The sequence below is a fragment of the Artibeus jamaicensis genome, unplaced genomic scaffold (genome assembly GCF_021234435.1).
Source record: "Artibeus jamaicensis isolate MK-2021 breed Jamaican fruit bat unplaced genomic scaffold, CSHL_Jam_final contig_61, whole genome shotgun sequence".
Classification (NCBI taxonomy): domain Eukaryota; kingdom Metazoa; phylum Chordata; class Mammalia; order Chiroptera; family Phyllostomidae; genus Artibeus; species Artibeus jamaicensis.
Window position 1 is genome coordinate 2,428,991 of NW_026521906.1, and position 20,040 is coordinate 2,449,030.

At 35.3% G+C, this 20,040-nt stretch overlaps 1 protein-coding gene across 2 annotated transcripts in view; it reads left to right on the top strand.

Annotated features, from left to right (window-relative positions):
- The window catches only part of CNTNAP5 (contactin associated protein family member 5), a 1,122,001-nt gene extending 1,103,257 nt beyond the window's left edge, over positions 1 to 18,744 (top strand). For both annotated transcript variants that reach the window (XM_053670714.1, XM_053670716.1), the window contains exons 22-24: positions 13,994 to 14,212; positions 15,911 to 15,982; positions 18,414 to 18,744. In XM_053670714.1, the coding sequence (XP_053526689.1) occupies positions 13,994 to 14,212; positions 15,911 to 15,982; positions 18,414 to 18,610 (488 nt within the window). In that variant the 3' untranslated portion in view covers positions 18,611 to 18,744. The remainder of the gene's footprint in view (positions 1 to 13,993; positions 14,213 to 15,910; positions 15,983 to 18,413) is intronic.
- Positions 18,745 to 20,040: the final 1,296 nt, after the last annotated feature.

Consider the following 20,040-nt stretch of genomic DNA (forward strand, 5'->3'; position numbering starts at 1 on the left):
ACATTCCTTGTCTCTACTCCCTTACCTTTAAAACTGGCATAGTAAGAGAGATGTTGGTGCCATAAGGTGCTGTAAGCAGCATGTGAAATGTATTAGGAAATCCTTTCCTAATAAATAGTGTGCAGGTGGACATTGTTTTACACAGAAATGCAGAACAGTACAAGTCAACACGGGTTAAAAATGGGAAAGAACATTTAATAGTCTGTCAGAAAAAATATTATGTGGAGTTTTGTGACCTTTAAAACATTTTGTCAAACAATGAAAAGCTCTCTTTGGGGAATACAAATAATAAAACTAATGTTTAATAATATTAGAAACATTGAGCATTAGTATTTCACTTATAAAAAGCTTATTAAGCATAGTTTTAATAGAGCCAGGCTTCTAGTTTGAGAAAATAAAAAGGGAGCATCTATGCAATGTCTCGGTGAGCTACCATAGTTCTTTGAAAATGTGAGGCAGTCTCTAACATTTTATTCTTTGTATTTCCAATCTTATGAAACATCTTGGAGAATTCCTATAATGTGAAGTTTTTGTTTTTATGCTTTGCTGGTATTACTTCCTCTGGGACACTGCCATAATTTTTGTCATGAACTCTTGTGTCATTTGTATCTATTCATATCACCCTCACTAATTCCCTGTGGCTGCAGGTCTACTGTCTCTCAAACAGCATCAGAATCACCACTTCCATACATCTCTGGCCAGCTATCTCTGCTATGCATCAACTTAGATTTGAATTTTATTTCCAATACTATCATTTTCTGTTTTTTTTGCTAAAATTTTATCTTTGCTGACCAGTTCTTTGTTTAGGTTATCTATTTTTGTAAAATGTCACATGGAATTATTACTGAGAGACCAAGAAGTAAAACAACTACATTTGTTGCTGTCTATATGTGAATTGAGTACATGATAGCACAGTGAACAGTCACCAATAGTCTTGGGAAGAAATTATGAGATTGGTCTCTAATCATGATGCAAGTCTGTTATTTACATATTAATTTGTGGAGTGAAGAGCTGGGAGCAGAAATAATAGTTTATGTAATTAATTTTTTTATAACATGATCACTAAAACTTGAACCATCTCATTGTAGAACTGGTACAATGTACATGGTGGTAACTGAAATTTGTGCTTATTGGAACCAAAAAAAGGGGAGATGCTTGCAAATTCCAAATTTACTAAATAGAAACATTCAAACAAGAAATTATCATTGTCTTATAGCCAATAAGATATAACTATCTGGGCATGTTTCAAATGTAGAAACATAGTGCCACTTCATCATTCACAGAGCATCCCTATGTGTACTGTTTTCCCATTGCTGCTGTGGCACACTCCCCCAAACTTGGTGGCTCAAAATGCTCATTTAACATTAATATTAATTAGATGTTTCATCACCAATGATTTATTTAGGAGAAATAAAAGGATGCAACCCACTGTGTTCAGACATGGCAAGCTACATGCACACTCCGCCTGGTAAGCAAATATGGAGAGGACTTAACCAAGCAAAGAAAAAGCTAAGGGAAGGGGAAGTGAGAACTATAGAGCTGTATTATGGGTACAGAGTTCTTCCTATACAGGTCTTGCTTACTCTTGTAATTGCATATGAGTTCCATAAGCTCTAGCTCCTCCCATAGCAGTCCATTCCAAACAGATTGTGTTTTCTTAAAGTTTATCTTCATAACCCAGGATAATATTTTCTTCTACAGACCCTTAATCACATGAGCAGAGTCCTCTTAGCCATATAAAATAATGTATTTATAGGTTCTGGGGTTTAGGATGTAAATATCTGTGGGAGGAGAACATTATTCTTGGATGCACCATGCATCTTGAAAACAAAACCTCATGGTATGTACTATGATCATCTCAATTTTACCTATAAAGAATCTGAGGCTTTAAAGATAAAGTATCTTCTTTATCATCATTATGTTAGAAATGTTAGTCCAATGATTGTTTTTATTTTGTAGTAAAAAAAACACTAATCATGCATTGGGTGATAATTGAGGCATACAAAGATAAATGTATCCTACATATTTTACTCCCTCCTTCCCTCAGGCCCTGAAAACAGCACAAATCCAGTTAGTTTCCCAGAGAGGTCAATCACCAAATCCTAGGGCTGTTCTAATCCAGCCACTCCTGGATATCTGGCTATTAGACACAGTTTGCAGGCCTTCCCTAGCCTCTACACCTAATATGCTTCAAACTCAGGCCTTATCTCAGGAAACTTGAAAATGGTTTCTTGTTAAAGGTTTTTTCTATAGCCTCACTACAGTTTATTTGTATTTACTAGTTGATTTTCTAAAATTACAAGATGATCCATTTGTAAAGCCAGACAAGTTTTTCTGGGAGCCTGGTTAAACTCTGGTCCATGGGTTGAAAGTGATAGTATGTATAAGAAGAAAAACGTAATGGAAGAGTTGCTTGTGTGCTTGTGTACATTCTGGGACCCCAGTGGGTCTCTCCAACAAACTCTCCTGTGAGGCTAGGAGCATCTCCCAGCACCTCAATTCTTGAAAGTTTTTTTAATCAGTGCTTTTACCTTTTATTTCCCATCACTCGGGCCCTAGTTCACGAAGTCTATCTCACTGCCCTTTTTTTTTGCCTGGTTTATCTGCACATGAATCTGTGTCTGTGGTCAGCCAATCGCCTTGTGTGACTCACTTGGTCTGCTCAGTTCCTCCCTGCCTGCGTCTGCTAACCGCTGCTTTTTCCTTTGGGGACTCCTCTCCACCAGCCACCGACTGCACCCTTCTTACTGGTCTGGATGAATGGTTTGTTGTTGTTAGACTTCCGTACGGTTCAGTTTTCTGTCTGTTTTGGTTGTATTTTTGTTTCTAAATCTTTGTTGTCCTTAAATTTGGTTGTGTGAGGAGGTACAGTATTTCCTCCTATGCCTCCATCTTGGCCAGTCAAGTGGAAGTATGACTTCCACTTCTATGTTGAATTAGAGTAGTGAAAGTGGATATCCCTGTCTTATTCTCAATTTTGCCCATTGAGTATGACATTGGTAGTAGTTTTGCCTTTATTATGTTGTGATATGTTCCTTCTATTCCCACTTTGCTGAAGGTTTTTATCATTAATGGGTGTTAGCTTTTTCTGTATTCATTGATAACATTTTGTGAGTTTTATCCTTTACTTCTATTTAGAATAAAATAATATTATATCAACCTTGTGCCCCTGAAATAGATTTCAATTAATTATGATATATGGCATTTTCAATGTATTGCTGGATTTTATTTGCATATATATATATATATATATATATATATATATATATATATAATTTTAGCATCTATATCATCAGGGATACTTGCCTATAATTCTCTTTTGTTGTAATGTCTTTAACTGATTTTGGAATTAGGATAATACTAGCTTTATAAAATGAGTTTAGTAATCTCCCCTTCTGCTGAAGTTTTTGGAATAGGTGTTAGTTTTTCTCTGAATGTTTGGTAAAATTCATCTGTGAAAGCATCTAGTCCAGGGCTTTTTTTTTTGGAAGTTTTTATTTGTTTGTTTTATTACTGCTTCAGTTTCACTAGTTGTTGTAACCAGTCTACTCAGATTCTCTGATTCTTCTTGATTTGGTTTGGAAGATTATATGTTTCTATGAGTTTATCCATTTTGTGCATATTATTCAGTGTGTTAGCATATAGTTATTCATAATCAGATGGTAGAACTTTTGTTTCCTTATTTGACTTGCTTGTTTCTTAGGCTTCTTTTAGTGTATTATTACTATCTACATGTCTTATCTATCAGTTATCTACCAATCTACCTTTCTATCTGTATGCATATACTTTTACTTTAAAAGAGTTATGGAAGACCTACTGTGTGCCAGACCTTGTGGAATGCAGACTCATTGAATCATCAAAATATTTAGTAACTTTTATGTTTAAGATACTAGTTAGGAAAGAGGCAGTTAGTGATATGCAAATAGGCACACTTTCATCATGAAACTGATGGTTTGGAGTGGTGTATAACAAATAAATCAATAATTACAACAAACATAAGCACTCACACACAATTACAAATTTTGAGTTAGAAATGAAATCAACTTGTATCAATGCTAGAGAATTAGCCAGGGGTGGAGGTAAGGAGGCCATCCTCTGCAGTAAGGTATTCAGAGAGATCCCGGCCAAAGAAGGATCTTTTATCCTGATATTCTCAGCAAAGGAGCTTTCCATGAAGCATTGAGAGGCAGGGATCTCCTGTACAGGGTGAAGGTTCTGGCTCTTAAAGCCTGGGGGTTTTTACCAAAATAATAGACACTGCCAAAAGTCCTCTATGGTCACTCAGATTCCATCTAAACTGTTTAAACACTTTAGGTAACAAAATGCTGAGAATAATGCAAGGGGGTTAAACAAAAAGTTTAAAATAAAACAAAAAAATAATACAAATAAATATTCCAGAGCACTTTCAGCAGAGCTGTAAGTAATACTAATGATAATTTTATCAGGATTTGGCATCATCAAATAGTTCCACATAACATGCCATAAGTGTGAATATAGAAGTGAAAAATTGTGCTTATATATGACCAGAATGAATAAGTTTGAGATGTATCCAAATATTCCTGACTAGGCTACATTACCAATGATATTAAGAAACATTATTTTTTCACTCATTAATTCCTTTCACTACTTACTAAACACTTACTCTGCATATGGGGCACTATTTTTCCCATATGCAGAAATGTGGCTGGAAATCTGAATAATGTGGCTGGAAATCTGAAAAAGACAGGTTTTCTAAGAGCAACAAAGTTCCAATTCAGTATTTAGACAAACTTGTAAACATTACAGTGAAGTAAAAGGAGTGTGATGAAAGTCAGTGAGCAAAATGCATTGGGGAGATGTAGAGGTATACTTCAGTCTGCCAGACCTCTACTTCTCTTTTCAAAACCATCTTTTGCCTTACTTTAAGGCAGAGTTAATTTGTGGGTGGTTTTTTTTTTGGTGTTTTGAAAGGTGGTGAACTTTCTTGCTCTCAGTTTTGTATAGGCTCTGCCTTGTATCTGGAACATTTTTTGTGCCCTCTTATGCATGACTATTACTTACTGGTCACTTAAGCATACATTGAAATATACTTATTACAAGACATCTTTCCTACATCAGTGTTTCTTCGAGTATAAAATCACCCATATCATAATTGTCTAAGAATGTACTTTGAAAATGAAAATTCTTGGGTGCCTCTAGACTAGATGAGTAGACATCAAGAAATAGATATTTTCATATATTTCTCTGGAAATTTTTGGCATACCCAATTTGACCACCACTTTCCTAGATTGTGCCAAAGCGTGCTCCCACAACCACAGTTATCTCCCTCAATCATAAGAGTTACTGCCTGAAATCACTGCTGCTCTATTAAATCCATCCTTTAATAAGAGAAATGTCTGCTTGCTAGTGATTCACACTCCACTGTGAAACAGTTCACTGTTTCACACAGAGTGTGATTGTCAGAGGGAGCCAATAAATAAATGTAGGTCTTGCAGAGAAGGAACACATTATCCAGGTGTATAAGGGACAGAAAGGCCTTCCAGACAAAGAGAACAGTGTGTTCCTATTCTTGATAGAGGAAGCAGTCAGGTTGTGTGTAGCACAGAGGGGCTTCATGGGCAAGTGAAGTTAGCTAGTGAATGGCTGAAAGTCATGCTATGGAGGTGAAGTTTCTTTTCATCCTATGAATAATCAAATCTAATGCCTGGACCTGGAGGGTATTATGCTAAGTTAAATAAGTCAGACAGAGAAAGACCAATGCTACATGATTTAACTTATACATTGAAACTAAAGAGCAAAATAAATGGACAAGCAAAATAGAAACAGGCTCATAGATGCAGAAATCAAATATGTGGTTGAGAGAAGGAAGAGAGGTTGGAGAGCAGGGTGAAAGAATTAAGAAATACAAATTGATACCTATAAAATAGTCATGGAGATATAAGATACACTGTGAGGATACAGTAGTCAATAATATTGTAATAACTATTGTGGTGCTAGATGGGTACCTGGAATATTAGGGGAAATGCTTTGTAAAGCATACGATTGTCTAACCACTATCTGTATATCTGAAAATACAAAATAATATTAAATGTAAACTATAATTGTAAAGTAACTATTATTTAAAAAATGATAATACTACAAAAAAAGTGTTAAGCATTGAGTAATAATGATGGGCATTTCAGTTGCTTCCAACTTGGCTATTGTGAATTATGCTGCTATGAACATTGGGGTGCATAGGTTCTTTTGAATTGGTATTTCACTCTTTAGTGTAAAAATTGTGAACATAGGAAATATTTTACATTCTGGAGCTAAAATTGATTTTGTGATATTTTTGGTGGCACCACTTGCTTTAATGGGGGTATAGCTTTGCTTTGAAGAAATAAACACTTGCAAATTAATATAGAAAGTCAAGTTTTAAAATACTTTAAAAATATATTTATTTATTTATTTTTAGAGAGAGGGCAAGGAAAGGGGGAAAGAGAAGGAGAAAAACATCAATGTGTGTTTGCCTCTTGCATGCCCCCTACTGGGAACCTGGCCCACAATCCAGGCATGTGCCATGACTGGGAATCGAACCAGCAACTCTTGGATTCACAGGCTGGCATGCACCCACTGAGCCACACCAGCAAGCAATTAAAATACTTGAAAAAAAAGTAGTTTATAAAAACTTAACCAACTACTTATTCAAAGTTTTAGTACTAGGTTCATTCAGTGGTGAGTCTTTATCAAGGGGAAATTTCATGGAAAGACTTCACAGGCAGCATATCGCCATTTACATATTAGTTCTCTCATATAAAGGCAATATGGGAAAATGAGCACCATTGAGGGCCATTGACTTTTGGTAAATGAGTTTGGAACTACTTGGGTGAGTTTTAGGAAGAATAATAATAGTAATAATAATAATAAATTCATTTATGTGCACTCAGCTAAGAATCATACTTCTATGGTTATATGTATTTACACCGCAATTCATGTGATTAGTAGTATTGATCACTATTTTACAGTGGGCACTACTGAAACCCAGAAGTGAGAAAATACAAGTCATATGTGTAGAGGCCTGCTTCATCAACTCAGGTCTATTTAACCTCAAATGTGCTTTTGTAGCACACTATTCTATCCATTAGTAATTGAGAGATGGGGAAAGACTTCTGCAAATCCGAAATCATATATCAAGGACTTTTTGAGTTATCTTTATTGAATTTCTTGGGGTTGCATTGGTTTAAAGTGTACAGTTCTAAAACACATCACCTGTATACTACACTGTGTGCTCACTACCCAAAGTTGTTTCATTCCATCACCATTTATCCCCCATTTACCCTGTTCTACCTACCACTACCTAGCCTTCTTTTCCTCTGGTAGTCACCAGACTGTTGTTTGTATGTTTTTTTCCATGTGTGTATGTGGTTTTTTACTTTATAAATTATTTTTAAATTTATTTATTGATTTTAGAGAGAGAAAAGGAGAAGAGAAGCAGAGAAAAGAGAGAAGCAGAGAAATATCAGTTTGTCATTCCATTTATTTACACATTCATTGCTTGATTCTTATATGTACCCTGACCATGGATTGAACCTGAAACTTTGGTGTATTGGGATGATGTTTCAAACAACTGAGCTACCCGAGAAGGGCAAATCAATTATTTGTTTTAAATATATAACCTTTATTATATTCTTCCATTACCATTTATTCCCCTTATATTTCCCTCTCCCAGTAATCATGACCTTGTTGTCTATGTCCATGATTCTTTCTTCCTTTGTGCTCAATCCCCTCTACCTCTTAAGCCTCCACTCTCCCCACCAGCTGTCACCAGTTTTCCATCTATAAGTCTGTCTCTGTTTTGCTTACAAGTTTAGTTTGTTTGTTAGATTCCACATATTAGTGCAATCATATGGTACTTGTCTTTCTCTGAGTGGCTTACTTCACTTAGCACAGTGTCCTCCAGGTTAATCTATACTGTTGCAAAGGATAACATTTTCTTCATTTTTTATACTCAGAATTCCATAGTATAAATGTTCCATCGTTGTTTTATCCACTCATCTGCTGATGGACACTTAGACTGCTTTCATATCTTGGTGATTGTAACTGATGATTCAATTAACATAGAGGTGCTTCTGTTCTTTCAAATTAGTGTTTTGGGTTCCTTTGGATATATTCCTAAAAGTGGGATTGCTGGGTCAGAAGGCAGATTCATTTCTAATTTTGTGATGTATCTCCATACTGCTTTCCACAGTGCCTGCACCAATCTGCATCCCCACAAACAGTGCAAAATTTTTTTTCTCTTTCTCCACATCCTCACCAACACTTGTTCTTTTTTGATTTATAGATGATAGCCATTATGACAGGTGTGAGATGGTATCATATTGTGGTTTTTATTTGCATTTATCTGATGATTGGTGAAGCTGAGCATCTTTGCATATGTCTATTGGCCATCTCTATGCCTTCTTTGGAGAAGTACCTATTCAGATCCTTTGCCCATTTTTCAACTGGGTTGTTTGTTTGTTTGTTTTCAGTGTTAAGTTTTGTAAGTACTTTACAAGTTTAGGATATTAACCCTTTATCAGATATATTGGCAAATATGTTCTCCCATTCTGTGGGTTGTCTTTTTAATTTGTTGATGATTTCATGTACAAAAACTGTAGCTTGATGAAGTCCTGTTTGCTTGTTTGTTTGTTTTAGTTTCCCTTGCCTGAAAGGATATATCTAATAAAAATTTCTACAAGCAATTTCTGAGATTTTGCTGCATATGTTTTCTTATAGAATTTGTATGGTTTTGGGTCTAATATTTAAGACTTTGATCCATTTTGAATTTATTTTTTGTGTGTGTTGAAATAAGATGGTCTAATTTTATTCTTCTGCATGTATCTGTCCAGTTTTCCCAATACCATTTATTGAATAAACTATCTTTAGCATTAGATAACCCTCCAACATTGTTCTTTCTCATGATCATTGCTGCTATGTGGAGCCTTTTGTGATTCCATATAAATATTTGAAATATTTATTCTAGTTTTGTGAAATATGTCATTGGAATCTTGATAGGAATTACATTGAATCTATAGATTGCTTTGGGTAGCATGGACATTTTAATAATATTAATTCCTCCTGTCCATGAGCATGGTATTTGCTTCAACTTATTTGTATCTTTTTTCAATTTCTTTCTTCAGTGTCATAATTTTCTGAGTGTGGGTCTTTTACATCCTGAAATAGGTTTATTACTAGGTATTTTATTGTTTTTGAAGCAATGGTGAGTGAGATTGTTTTCTTGATTTTTCTTTTTGTTAGTTTGATATTGGCATATAAAATGCAACTGGTTTCTGAATATTAATTTTGTGCCCTGCTACTTAACTGAATTAATTAGTTTTAGTAGTTTGTTGGTGGAATCTTTGGGGTTCTCTATGTACAGTATCATGTCATCTGCAAATAAAGATAGATTTACTTCTTTCTTTCCAATTTCGATAACTTTTATTTCTTCTTCTGTCTGATTGCTATGGCTAGGACTTCCAGCACTATGTTTAATAAGAGAGATGAAAGCAGACAGCCCTGTATGGTTCCTGATCTTAAGGGGAATGAATGTTTTTAGATTTTTGCCCATTGAGGATGATGTTGGCAGGACACAACAATGCAAAATTAGTGGAACATTGGTAAAGCAATCCTAAGAGGGGAATTCATAGCATTACAGGCCTATCTCAAACAAACAAACAACAAACAAAGAAACAAACAAAACAAGAAAAAGTTCACTAAACAATGTAACTTCACACTTAAAGGCACTTGAAAAGCAACAACAAACAAAGCCCAATGTGAGTAGAAGGAAGGAAATAATTAAGATCAGAGAAGGAATAAATAAAATGGGACCTAAAATAATGATACAAAAATCAATAAATCCAAGAGCTGGTTCTTTGAAAAGATAAACAACATTGATAAAACTTTAACCAGATTCATCAAGAAAAAACAGAAAAGACCCAGATAAATAAAATTAGAAATGAAAAGGGAGAATAACAACTGACAACAAAGAAATACAAAAGATTGTAAGAAAATATTATGAACAATCATATACCAACAAACAGGACAACCTTGATGAAATGGATAAATTCCTAGAAACATACTATCTTCCAGAATAAATCAGGGATAATCAGAGAATCTGAATAGCCAGATGACAAGTAATGAAATTCAAATACTAATCAGAAAACTCCCAATAAACAAAAGCCTTGGACCTGATGGCTAACATGTGAATACTAAACATTCTAAGAAGAACTAAAACCTCTTCTCAAACTGTTTCATAAAATTCAAGAGGAGGGAAAGCTGTCAAACTCATTTACGAGGCCAATATTATCCTAATCCTAAAACCAGATAAAGACATTACAAAGACAGAAAACTATAGTCCAATATCACTGATGAATATAGATGCTAAAATCCTCAGTAAAACATTAACAAACTGAATACAGCAATAGATTAATAAGATCATACACCATGATCAAGTGAGATTTATTCTGGGAATGCAAGGATGGTACAATATTCTCAAATCAATAAATGTGATTCATCACATAAACAAAACAAAGGATAAAATGACATGATTATATCAATAGATGAAGAAAAAGCTTTTGATAAAATTCAGCATCAATTTATAATAAAAACTCTTAGCAAAGAAGGAATAGAAGGAACATACCTAAACATAATAAAGGCCATATATCACAAACCCACTCTATTAATTTTGAAAGTGTGTTGACAGAAATTTCATAAACTTTAAATAAGAACTTCTGTAGGTTTTCTTTATAAGATACTTATAGTTTCTTACAGTGGTGGTACATATTATGTGGAGTAACCTAGTAACTCTACTTAATTGGTTGGGATTTTTATGTTAGCAGAAAATCTTGGGAAGGGTGCAAAACAGAATAGTAATGTTTTCCAGTTGTGGGTCCTTGTTTATATCCTCGTCCCACTACTACTGAGTAGCCACATTCATTGACAAGTTTGTCTTCCATATTCATTCTTAAGCTCAGCACATACAGTAGTCCCCTTACATGGTTCTTTATGAACTTAATGCATTTGTAACCTAAAAACTGAATAAAATTAATTCAGAAATGCATTTTATCTTTAATATAATATAAAGTCTGTGAAAGCTTTTCAAGTAATGATATAAAAATTCAACAGAGATGTGAATATTCTACTGTGATAGTGCATATTTATCACTTACTAATGGAAGAATCACATATGTTTATTTCTTACTATGAGCTTAAAGTCTGTGTCTCATAAGAGACTTATTCAACAGTGCTATGCAACAGTCTTTCTGACCAAAAAGTCTTTAAGATTGATTCCTATTTCCTAAATGGCACCAGAAATCAATGAGCTATAATTCGCAATGTACATTAGCTGCTGATTGACAGTTATCAAGGGGTAGATTTACATATCCAAAGTATTTTGAGGAAGAGGTCAAGGACAAGAAAGGGAAGTATAAACTGACATGTAGTTTTTGCATTGCAGAATTTGGATGCAGTGGAAAGTGACATGCCTTTGTAGCTCTACCTTGAGGGTATAAGTTAAAAGTGCTAGATCTCATTTCCAGAACTTAGTCAGAAAGAAGCCCATATTGTTGCCAAGGTTTTGGGAGGTCATCACTATAGTTACTCCCATGAATACAAGCTCCAAGTCCAAGAATATGTGCATGGAGAAATAAGGGGAAATGCCAGAATATGATATTCTCTCCTTAGAGAAAGAACTGTTTTTAATAAAATCTTATCTCTAAGGAAGTGTATTTATTTTGGATGTATAATAAGGATGGAAACTTTGAGATGTTTCTGAACAGAAATGATGAAAAGAACATGGAATCCTGATAGGAGAAAATACTGTCAGTATGAGGCCTGATACAATATTATTTTTTATTCTTACAGAGACATAGAGGAAAAAAGTTAGGATGGTTACAAATTATTTCTGATTTATATAATCTTGTTAACTAAGGTGTGGTAGGGAGAAACTGTTTGCTAAAATAATTAAAAGCTGCAAACACTCACTATTCACTATCAGTTGAATACCTACCATACATTGTTTTAAAACTATTTTATTCCCCTCAAAAGTGCACCCATTTATATTTTATTATCATCAAAGATTTACAGATGGAGACACTGATACTTATAAAAGTTAAAAGATATACAGATCATTTGGCAAAGTTGAGATTTGAACCAAAGTCTTTATAGATTTCAATTCCAACTGTTTATCTAAGCTATTCTGCCATCTTAAAAATTTCTCAAAAACACTCTAATAGACTAATGTCTTTATATACAAATTAGCTAAGAAATAGTTTATAAGAAATAAAAAAACATAAGTAATTTTGGTTGAATGTTTCCCAAAATTAAGCCCTAACTCCCAGAACCTGTGATATGTTAGGCTAAGCATCTAAGGGGAGTTAAGTTTGCAAACAAAATTAATGTTGCTAATCAGCCAGCCTTAAAATGGGCCAATCATCTCAGGTTATATAGGTCATCCCAGTGTAATCACAAAGGTCCTGAAAAGGTCTCTATACTGTTATATTGATCCATATGTCTGTTTTTATGCCAGTACCACACTGTTTAAATTATTATGGCCTTGTAGTATAGTCTGATATTGGGTGGTTTGACCCTCCTAATTTCTTTTTTCTCAAGTGTGCCATTGCAGTTCCATATATAAAGGGAACCCCCATCCCAAATATAATTATATTCTGGAGGGAAGGTCCCTTATAGTACAGGCTTCCCCTGGCAGGTGAGTGTTCTGGGAACCCATTTGTATCAGTGTACCTGCTGGTATTTTCAGAGGCTGCATTCAGCTTCAGAGAATTTTTTTTGAAAACTCTTTCAATGTTTTTGACCATTTCATGATGATTGATTTTTGAGAACACCTGGCCACACTGTGATGAGTATTCAGCACTTGCTGAACAAAAACAGCCTGACCCCTGTGCCCCACCTGCCTATTTACCTGATATCACCCTGAACAACATTTTTTTTGTTTCCCTGGATGAAAAAAGTTCTCAAGGGGAATTGTTTTGCTGATATGGAAGAACTGAAATTAAAAAAGGGCAGCAGCACTAAAAGGCATCAAAATCAAGATGTTCAGAAACTGTTTTGAACAATGGAAAAATATCTCAATAGGTGTATTTCATCAAGTGAATAGTACTTTGAAGCTACCTGAAGTTTAAACATGTAAGAATAAATATACAATTTTTATAACTAAGTTATAGGATTTGGGGGTTCCTATCTTACAACCTTTTAGGGCCCAACAGATTTCAGGATTCAGGAAGACTGAAGAAAAGTCACTGGGCCATGAGGATGCTTGACATGCTTTTATTGAAGGATGGGTGATCCACACACACCATAAGCTGCATGTCCTCAGTGGGAAGCAGGAAGTGGGAAGAGGGAAGTCCCTACCCCCTTACATACTAAATGCACACAAAGCCAACAGAATGCCAGAATACCTTGTATATAAAACAGGATGATTTTGCTCATGGGAGCCCACTCAAGGCTATGGAAACCATTTATCAGAGTCAGTCTCAAGGCTATGAGAACATAGCTTATCCTAGTTCCCCAGACATCTGGGTGAGGGAGCTAGACTGACTCCATTTCCCCTACTTATAATCGCTCTACCCCCCTTTTTTATTTTGAGTTAAATGTTGTGATGAGCACTGTAGTGTGTTTGAAATAATCACTAGCATTCAGTGATAAATAGTGATGGAGATAATGATATAAATTATATAAAACATCTAAAGTCTAAAAAATATTTATACTCATAAATGTTATATCTCATAAAATGTGTGAATACAAATTTTAAAGTTTGAAGAATTATATCAAAGCTGAAGTGACCCTAGCAGTTTTTAATGATACATGGTTCATCTATTTATACTTGTAGTAGGGGCAAAGTTAGGGAAGAAGAGATGAAAAGAGATAGAGGATGATTACCCTTATTCAAAAATAAGGTAACTTTGGTAACTTTAAGCACTGTTTAAAAGAGAATATGGACCATAGTTTTTAAAAAATGGTGATTGTCTTTCATGTTGCAGAGAATCTTGGAGTAGATTCTGAAGTTGTTAAAGCAAATGCCCTAGGTTTTGTTGGATGCCTGTCTTCAGTTCAGTACAACCATATATCACCACTGAAGGCAGCTCTGCGCCATATGACCGTCGCACCTGTGATAATCCAAGGGACATTGACAGAATCCAGCTGTGGCTCTATGATGGATTCAGATGTGAATGCAGTGACCACGGTGCATTCTTCAACAGGTACACGAGAGAGTAACCAGTCAAATTTACTTCAGTAGCACTATTTTTGATGTTTTCAAGAAGCTTCTAGGTTAAAGACTATTATTACTCAAATCCTTACTTTGTATGACTACAAGTGGATAAGAATTATGCCTGATTCCTCATGTGGTGTGTGTGTGTGTGTGTGTGTGTGTGTAGTGTGACTTTTAATGTAATGAATTGAGAACTAAATACATATTTTATATGTTACTATATAATTATACATAGTGATTACTGTTTTAGTGGCTACTTCTCTAAGGATTGATGAGTTTAAGACTCAAAAACGCAAGCTATTTTTGAATAATGTAAGTCATGTGATTAAAATCTACCTCTCTTAATAGTAGAAAAGTCCTAAAGCACTTTCATCCCTATATCTTCTGTTTTACCACTCTGTAAAATAGCTGTTTTTATCTTTTTTCAATCTCTTCTTTGTCACAGTCATCCTAGTTGCCTTGATATGTTCCCAAGATTTGTTTTAACTTATTGCCAAGTAAGTTATTGATTATTAGCAGAGAAAGGGGATTGAGTTCTGCTGCCTGCTCACCTCCAATCTTGGTGTTTTCCTGCAGTCCTAAGGTACAATAGAATGAACCTGAACATGACAGTGGGCTACCCTTCATTTAATTCTGAGTAGCCATAAATGAAATCTAGAACTTTGAATAAGTTATCTAATAGCTTCAATCCATTATCCTTATATGTGAAATGGGAAAAATAATATCCATAATTTAGTCTTTTCCTAAGGTTTAAATGATGAAACAATAATATTGGTAGATTCTGTATGTCCTGAAATTTTTATGTGCACTATATGCATATTTTTGGCTATTATTACCACCTATTAATGCATTTACAAATCAGTTAAAAATGTAAGCCCTGGCTGGTGTAGCTCAGTGGATTGAGTGCAGGTCTGCAAACCAGAGGATCATGGTTCAATTCCCAGTCAGGGCACAAGCCTGGGTTGCAAGCCAGTTCCCTGCAGGCCAGTTCCCAGCAGGGGATGTACTAGAGGCAACCATACATTGATGTTTCCCCATCTCCCACCCTTCCCCTCTAAAGATAAATAAATAAATAAATAAATAAATAAATAAATAAATAAATAAAATGTATCTAACTCAATGTTACCAGAGCAAGCGGCAGAGTGATGACTCAAACCCATACCTATGTGCTTTTAAATGTGACACACATATTTCCTTATACCATGTATGCTAATGAACATAAAGTAAAATCCCTCTCTCTTCAGGAAGAATTTTTGGAAGTGTTAATTCTCCAGCAATTTTGTCTCTCCTTGTCAATGAACTCAATGTCCTCTTTCAGCAGAAGCAGAGATACATGTGTGCTCGAGGTTAGAAGCCCCTGTCATGCATAGAGACTGTCCAGCAAATCACAGAGGGTAGGCGAAGGGGTAAGCTATAGGCTACAGCAGACATAGGCAGGGTACCACCATCCTCTGTTTCAACCACTGACCTTATACCTTACATAGAAGCTAACATGGAGTATAAGTAGTGTACTTCAAATGTTTTCTCGTGAATGTTTGTTTGGATTTTTTTTTTCAAAATCCCAACTCATAAACTTTTGAGAGCACTTGTTCTAATCTTCGGGTGTGTCATCCCAACTCCTTGTGGTAGCTCCCCTCCCAGGACTTTGAGTTAGAAGTGAAGTTCTAACTTCTGTATCTTCTTTCAGATCCATTTGGGAAGACAGATGAGCAAGAACCACTCACCAATGCAGTTCGAAGTGACTCAGCTGTCATTGGAGGTAAAGTTTTTTTTTTTTTAATGAAAGCAGAGGGACATAAATAATTTGATACTCTGGAAAAGTTTATCTGAATCCTTTCTTAATTATGGCCATGCAACACCTAGGACTCCAAGTTATATGCAAGACCATAAGCCTTTTCATGAATAGTTATATATGCTGTATGATAAAAGATACCTTCTCCCCCAACACCAGCAGCTCCATAAATGCATCACATCCCAATCTACCAGATGGCTGAATAATGAATCAAGAGTTGGATAATTTACTTAGAGACAGGCAGTGTGCATTTAGTTCATCTTTTCTAATTGTCAGTTTTTCTAAAGCACAAGTAAAATAAACCAATAAAACTACGTGTGAGAAAGGACAATACTGGGACAGACATGTAAGTGAAACTACAGCCTTTGGGGGTTCTCCATAAGTGAGTGGGGTTGGATCTAATGAGCTAGGTGAAGTCCCCAGACTGTAGTTTTGAATCCAGCAGCACTTATGGTACTGATGTAGATTTCATCTGCTCTGCGGTGAGCTCAGCTCCCTGCCTCCCTTGCTCTGTCATTTTCTCATGGCCTACTGGCCTCACCACACCTTTGATTCCCTGTCTGTTGGAACCTCTGGCAGCCTTGATTTTTCTGTCTAGGGCTTGAAACACAGATTGCCTCCCAAACCTCATTTAATGTAAGATGGTTATGAGAGGCTAAATTCATTTCCGTTTGAAGACCACGGTCCTAGAAGTTACCCCCATTTTTGTCTTCTGTCAGTTAGATGGAGTTCTTTGAAAATTGGCAGTATCCATTTATTTAACTTTTACTTAATAAACCCCAACTTTGGGTCAGGGCTTGTACTCAGTATAAAAATATGAAGATAAAAGATGTTGTCACTGCTTCCAAAGAACCCAGTCTGGTGGGGGTCTGGCCAAGTAAACAGACAGTAGAATGAATAAGTGAGTAGTGTTTTGAGGGGGGAAAGTACAAATAAATGTGGGAACACAGAGATGCACCATCTCAATAAGATCATAAGGACAGAAAACCCAACATTTCCTTAAGAAAGTTCTTAAAATGCCTGACCTGATTTTCTGCTTCAGGGAAAAGAGTTCAACTTGATATTAGTTTGGTATCAGGAAATATAGGAACAAATTTGGTGCCTATTTCTCTTCTTATAATTAATTTCTCATTTGACAAATGGAGAAAAATATTTTGTGACTGCTATTTTTTCCCACCCATGCACACACTTTTGTAAGTATCCTTAAAAGGAGGAAAATCATCCCAATTCCAGGGGAAAATTTCCAGAAATTAGCACAGCCTCCAACTCTGAATACTCCACATGCTAAAGGAGGACAAGCCAGTTCTGTGTTTTATCTCTTAAAGCTACTGTACATTCCTGGGTGACTTTCTAAAGTTCATGCTTATATAAATCACAGTGCAGGATGTTCAAAAGTAACTTTGTAAAATAAACATATATTCTCAAGACTCAGTATACAGTAGAATATATACTAATATTCCTGTAATATTAGTAATAATAATATTAATGTAATATTAATAATTAATTTAACTTTGAATATAATAAACAGATTTCAAGTATTTTAATGTTAAGAAGCCTACATTCCTATGTAGATGCATTCTCCCTTTTAAAAGTGTCAATATCCACATTTTGAATGTCCTTTGCTGACTTTGCTCTTCATATCCCAAAAGCATTCCTGGCAAAGGTAGAAATAAGATCTTAGGGGTTAGCAAGGCTGACTTACCAAAGAATATTCAGTAAAGTCACATACAATCAAAATAGGGGAGCCTGACACATTTGGGAAGAAACTTTCATTTCAGCTGGCTTTGCATTTCTGGAGGACAGAGGCATACCACCTCTGAGCTAACCTGTGTTTGGCGGCATGCAGACCAGTGTAGGAATGTCCTAAATGTTTGGGAATCATTTCACTATTAATAAAACATTTTAGCAAAGCAAACATATATCATAAACACCTTTACATCAGAAGAGCATTATTGCAGTGTGAGATAATTAAATATTATTTTCTAGGATATAAAGTAGTTCTAAAATGCCCATTTGCAAAGTTACAAAAAAATGTGCAAATTACAAATGATTCTGACACAATCTTTAAAGCATATTTTGAAGAAATTTAAGGAGAAATATTTTGCCTGTTAGATTACATATTTATTTGATGGCATTCTTATTCCATTAACAAAGCTTCTCATTTAAACTGGGTTTCTCTTTTTTTCTGGAAAAGGAAGCTTTTGGTAATTGAAGACTGAAGATATTTCAGTTGGTCTTTATTTCTGTTATTTGTTTTGTTCTGTTCTGGTTTTTTGTTGTTGCGTTGTTCTCTTTTGTTTTTTTCTCCTAAGTGGCTTCCTTGTCTAGACTAAATCATCACTCTGCAGTGGCCAGTTTGTGATAATGTCTTTCTCTCATTTGACCCTTTTCTAAACAGGAGTAATTGCGGTGGTGATATTCATCATATTCTCCATCATCGGCATCATGACCCGGTTCCTTTACCAGCATAAGCAGTCACATCGTAATAACCAGATAAAAGAGAAGGAATACACAACAAACTTGGACAGTTCCTTTAGAAATAACATTGACTTGCAAAACACAGTGAGCGAGTGTAAGCGGGAATATTTTATTTGAAAAACTGCAGGGTCAACTAATGTTCTTTTGTTGTTAACTTGTTTTCTCCTCTCTCTCCTGTTTCTTAATTCTAGTCATTTTCTTTCTCTCATTTGTTCCCTATTTATTTTTGGAGAACTGACCACAGCATTTACCCTCTTGACCCAGTTTAGAAGACCAGGCTGCTATGGCCACTGTCTTCCTCTTTGACAAAACTATTTTGTTGATAATGATCACTCAAAGACTGACTTTACTGCTATAGACAAGGAGGCACATGTGCATAAGTGCATATTCAGTTCTGTATTCTATTTTCTAAGATGTGCTCTTAAGTTCTGCTACCTTTCACATGTTTACTTTGAACAAGAATTCAGTGATCTAGCCATTATCAGTCCTTTTTGACATCCTCCCCCATCTCAAGTCCATTCCTACCAGGGAACTCAGGATAGGAAAGAATATGCTAGAGGTCTAGTTTACTTCAGTGCCACTTTAAAATGAATGAGAAAGATGTTTGCTTTGTGTTAATTTTCTTTACCATAGGAATGGCATTGACCAATCTCATAAAATTTTCACTCTGACTCTTATCACCTGAGTATTTTCAAATACAGTCCTCCTGTTTTTAGTGAGCTATTATTGTGTTCCTGTATTACCACACTTTCAAGGGCCAGCACTTTAGGACAACATACTTTTGCCTAACTTTGAGAAAGCATGAAAGCAGTAGTTTAAAAGTAGGAGGAAAAAGAATGTTGCTAGGAAGTAGGTGTTCTATAACTTCAAAAATGCCTCTGCCAATTTCGTATGTTAGCTAGGTTATTCTTAGAATTATTATATAATGATATATATCAGAAACATTAAAAATTCAAGTAACAATCTAAAATAGTACCTGGTTTCATGAAAGAGCTTAAATCATCTTGATTCAGCTTAAAAAAATACTGAATGAAAGAAGAGAAATGCCACATAGAATTCTTCACTTCCATCCACTCACTAAAGTTCTGGTGGAGAAAGTGAATGTAGATTTAATATTTTTGAGCAAATATAATGATTCATCTCTGTCCATCAAGCAATCTTCTAGGAGGTTTAGGTTGTGCTGACAGGTAAGGCATGGTTACCTATAATGAACCCTCACTGCTTAATTTTGGAGGAGTTTGTAGGCCCTATGGCACATCACATTTTCAAATCTGTTACATCCTAACAGATATAAAAGCTGTATATAAAAGCTTGTGTGTGCACATGTGCACACACACACATCTTGTAAGCATTAACTGCCAGATGACATGGCAACAGACTTCCTAGTCTTTAACTCTCTGATAACAAGGCATCAAAGATACACAATCATTCCTTCAAGAAGGCATCTTGAACTCATCTGCCAGGTGGTGGTGAGAGTCCTGATGGTTTTGCTATAGCAATATGCTTCACCCTTTGCCTCTGGACACTCTTGAAAAAGATAAGCCAAA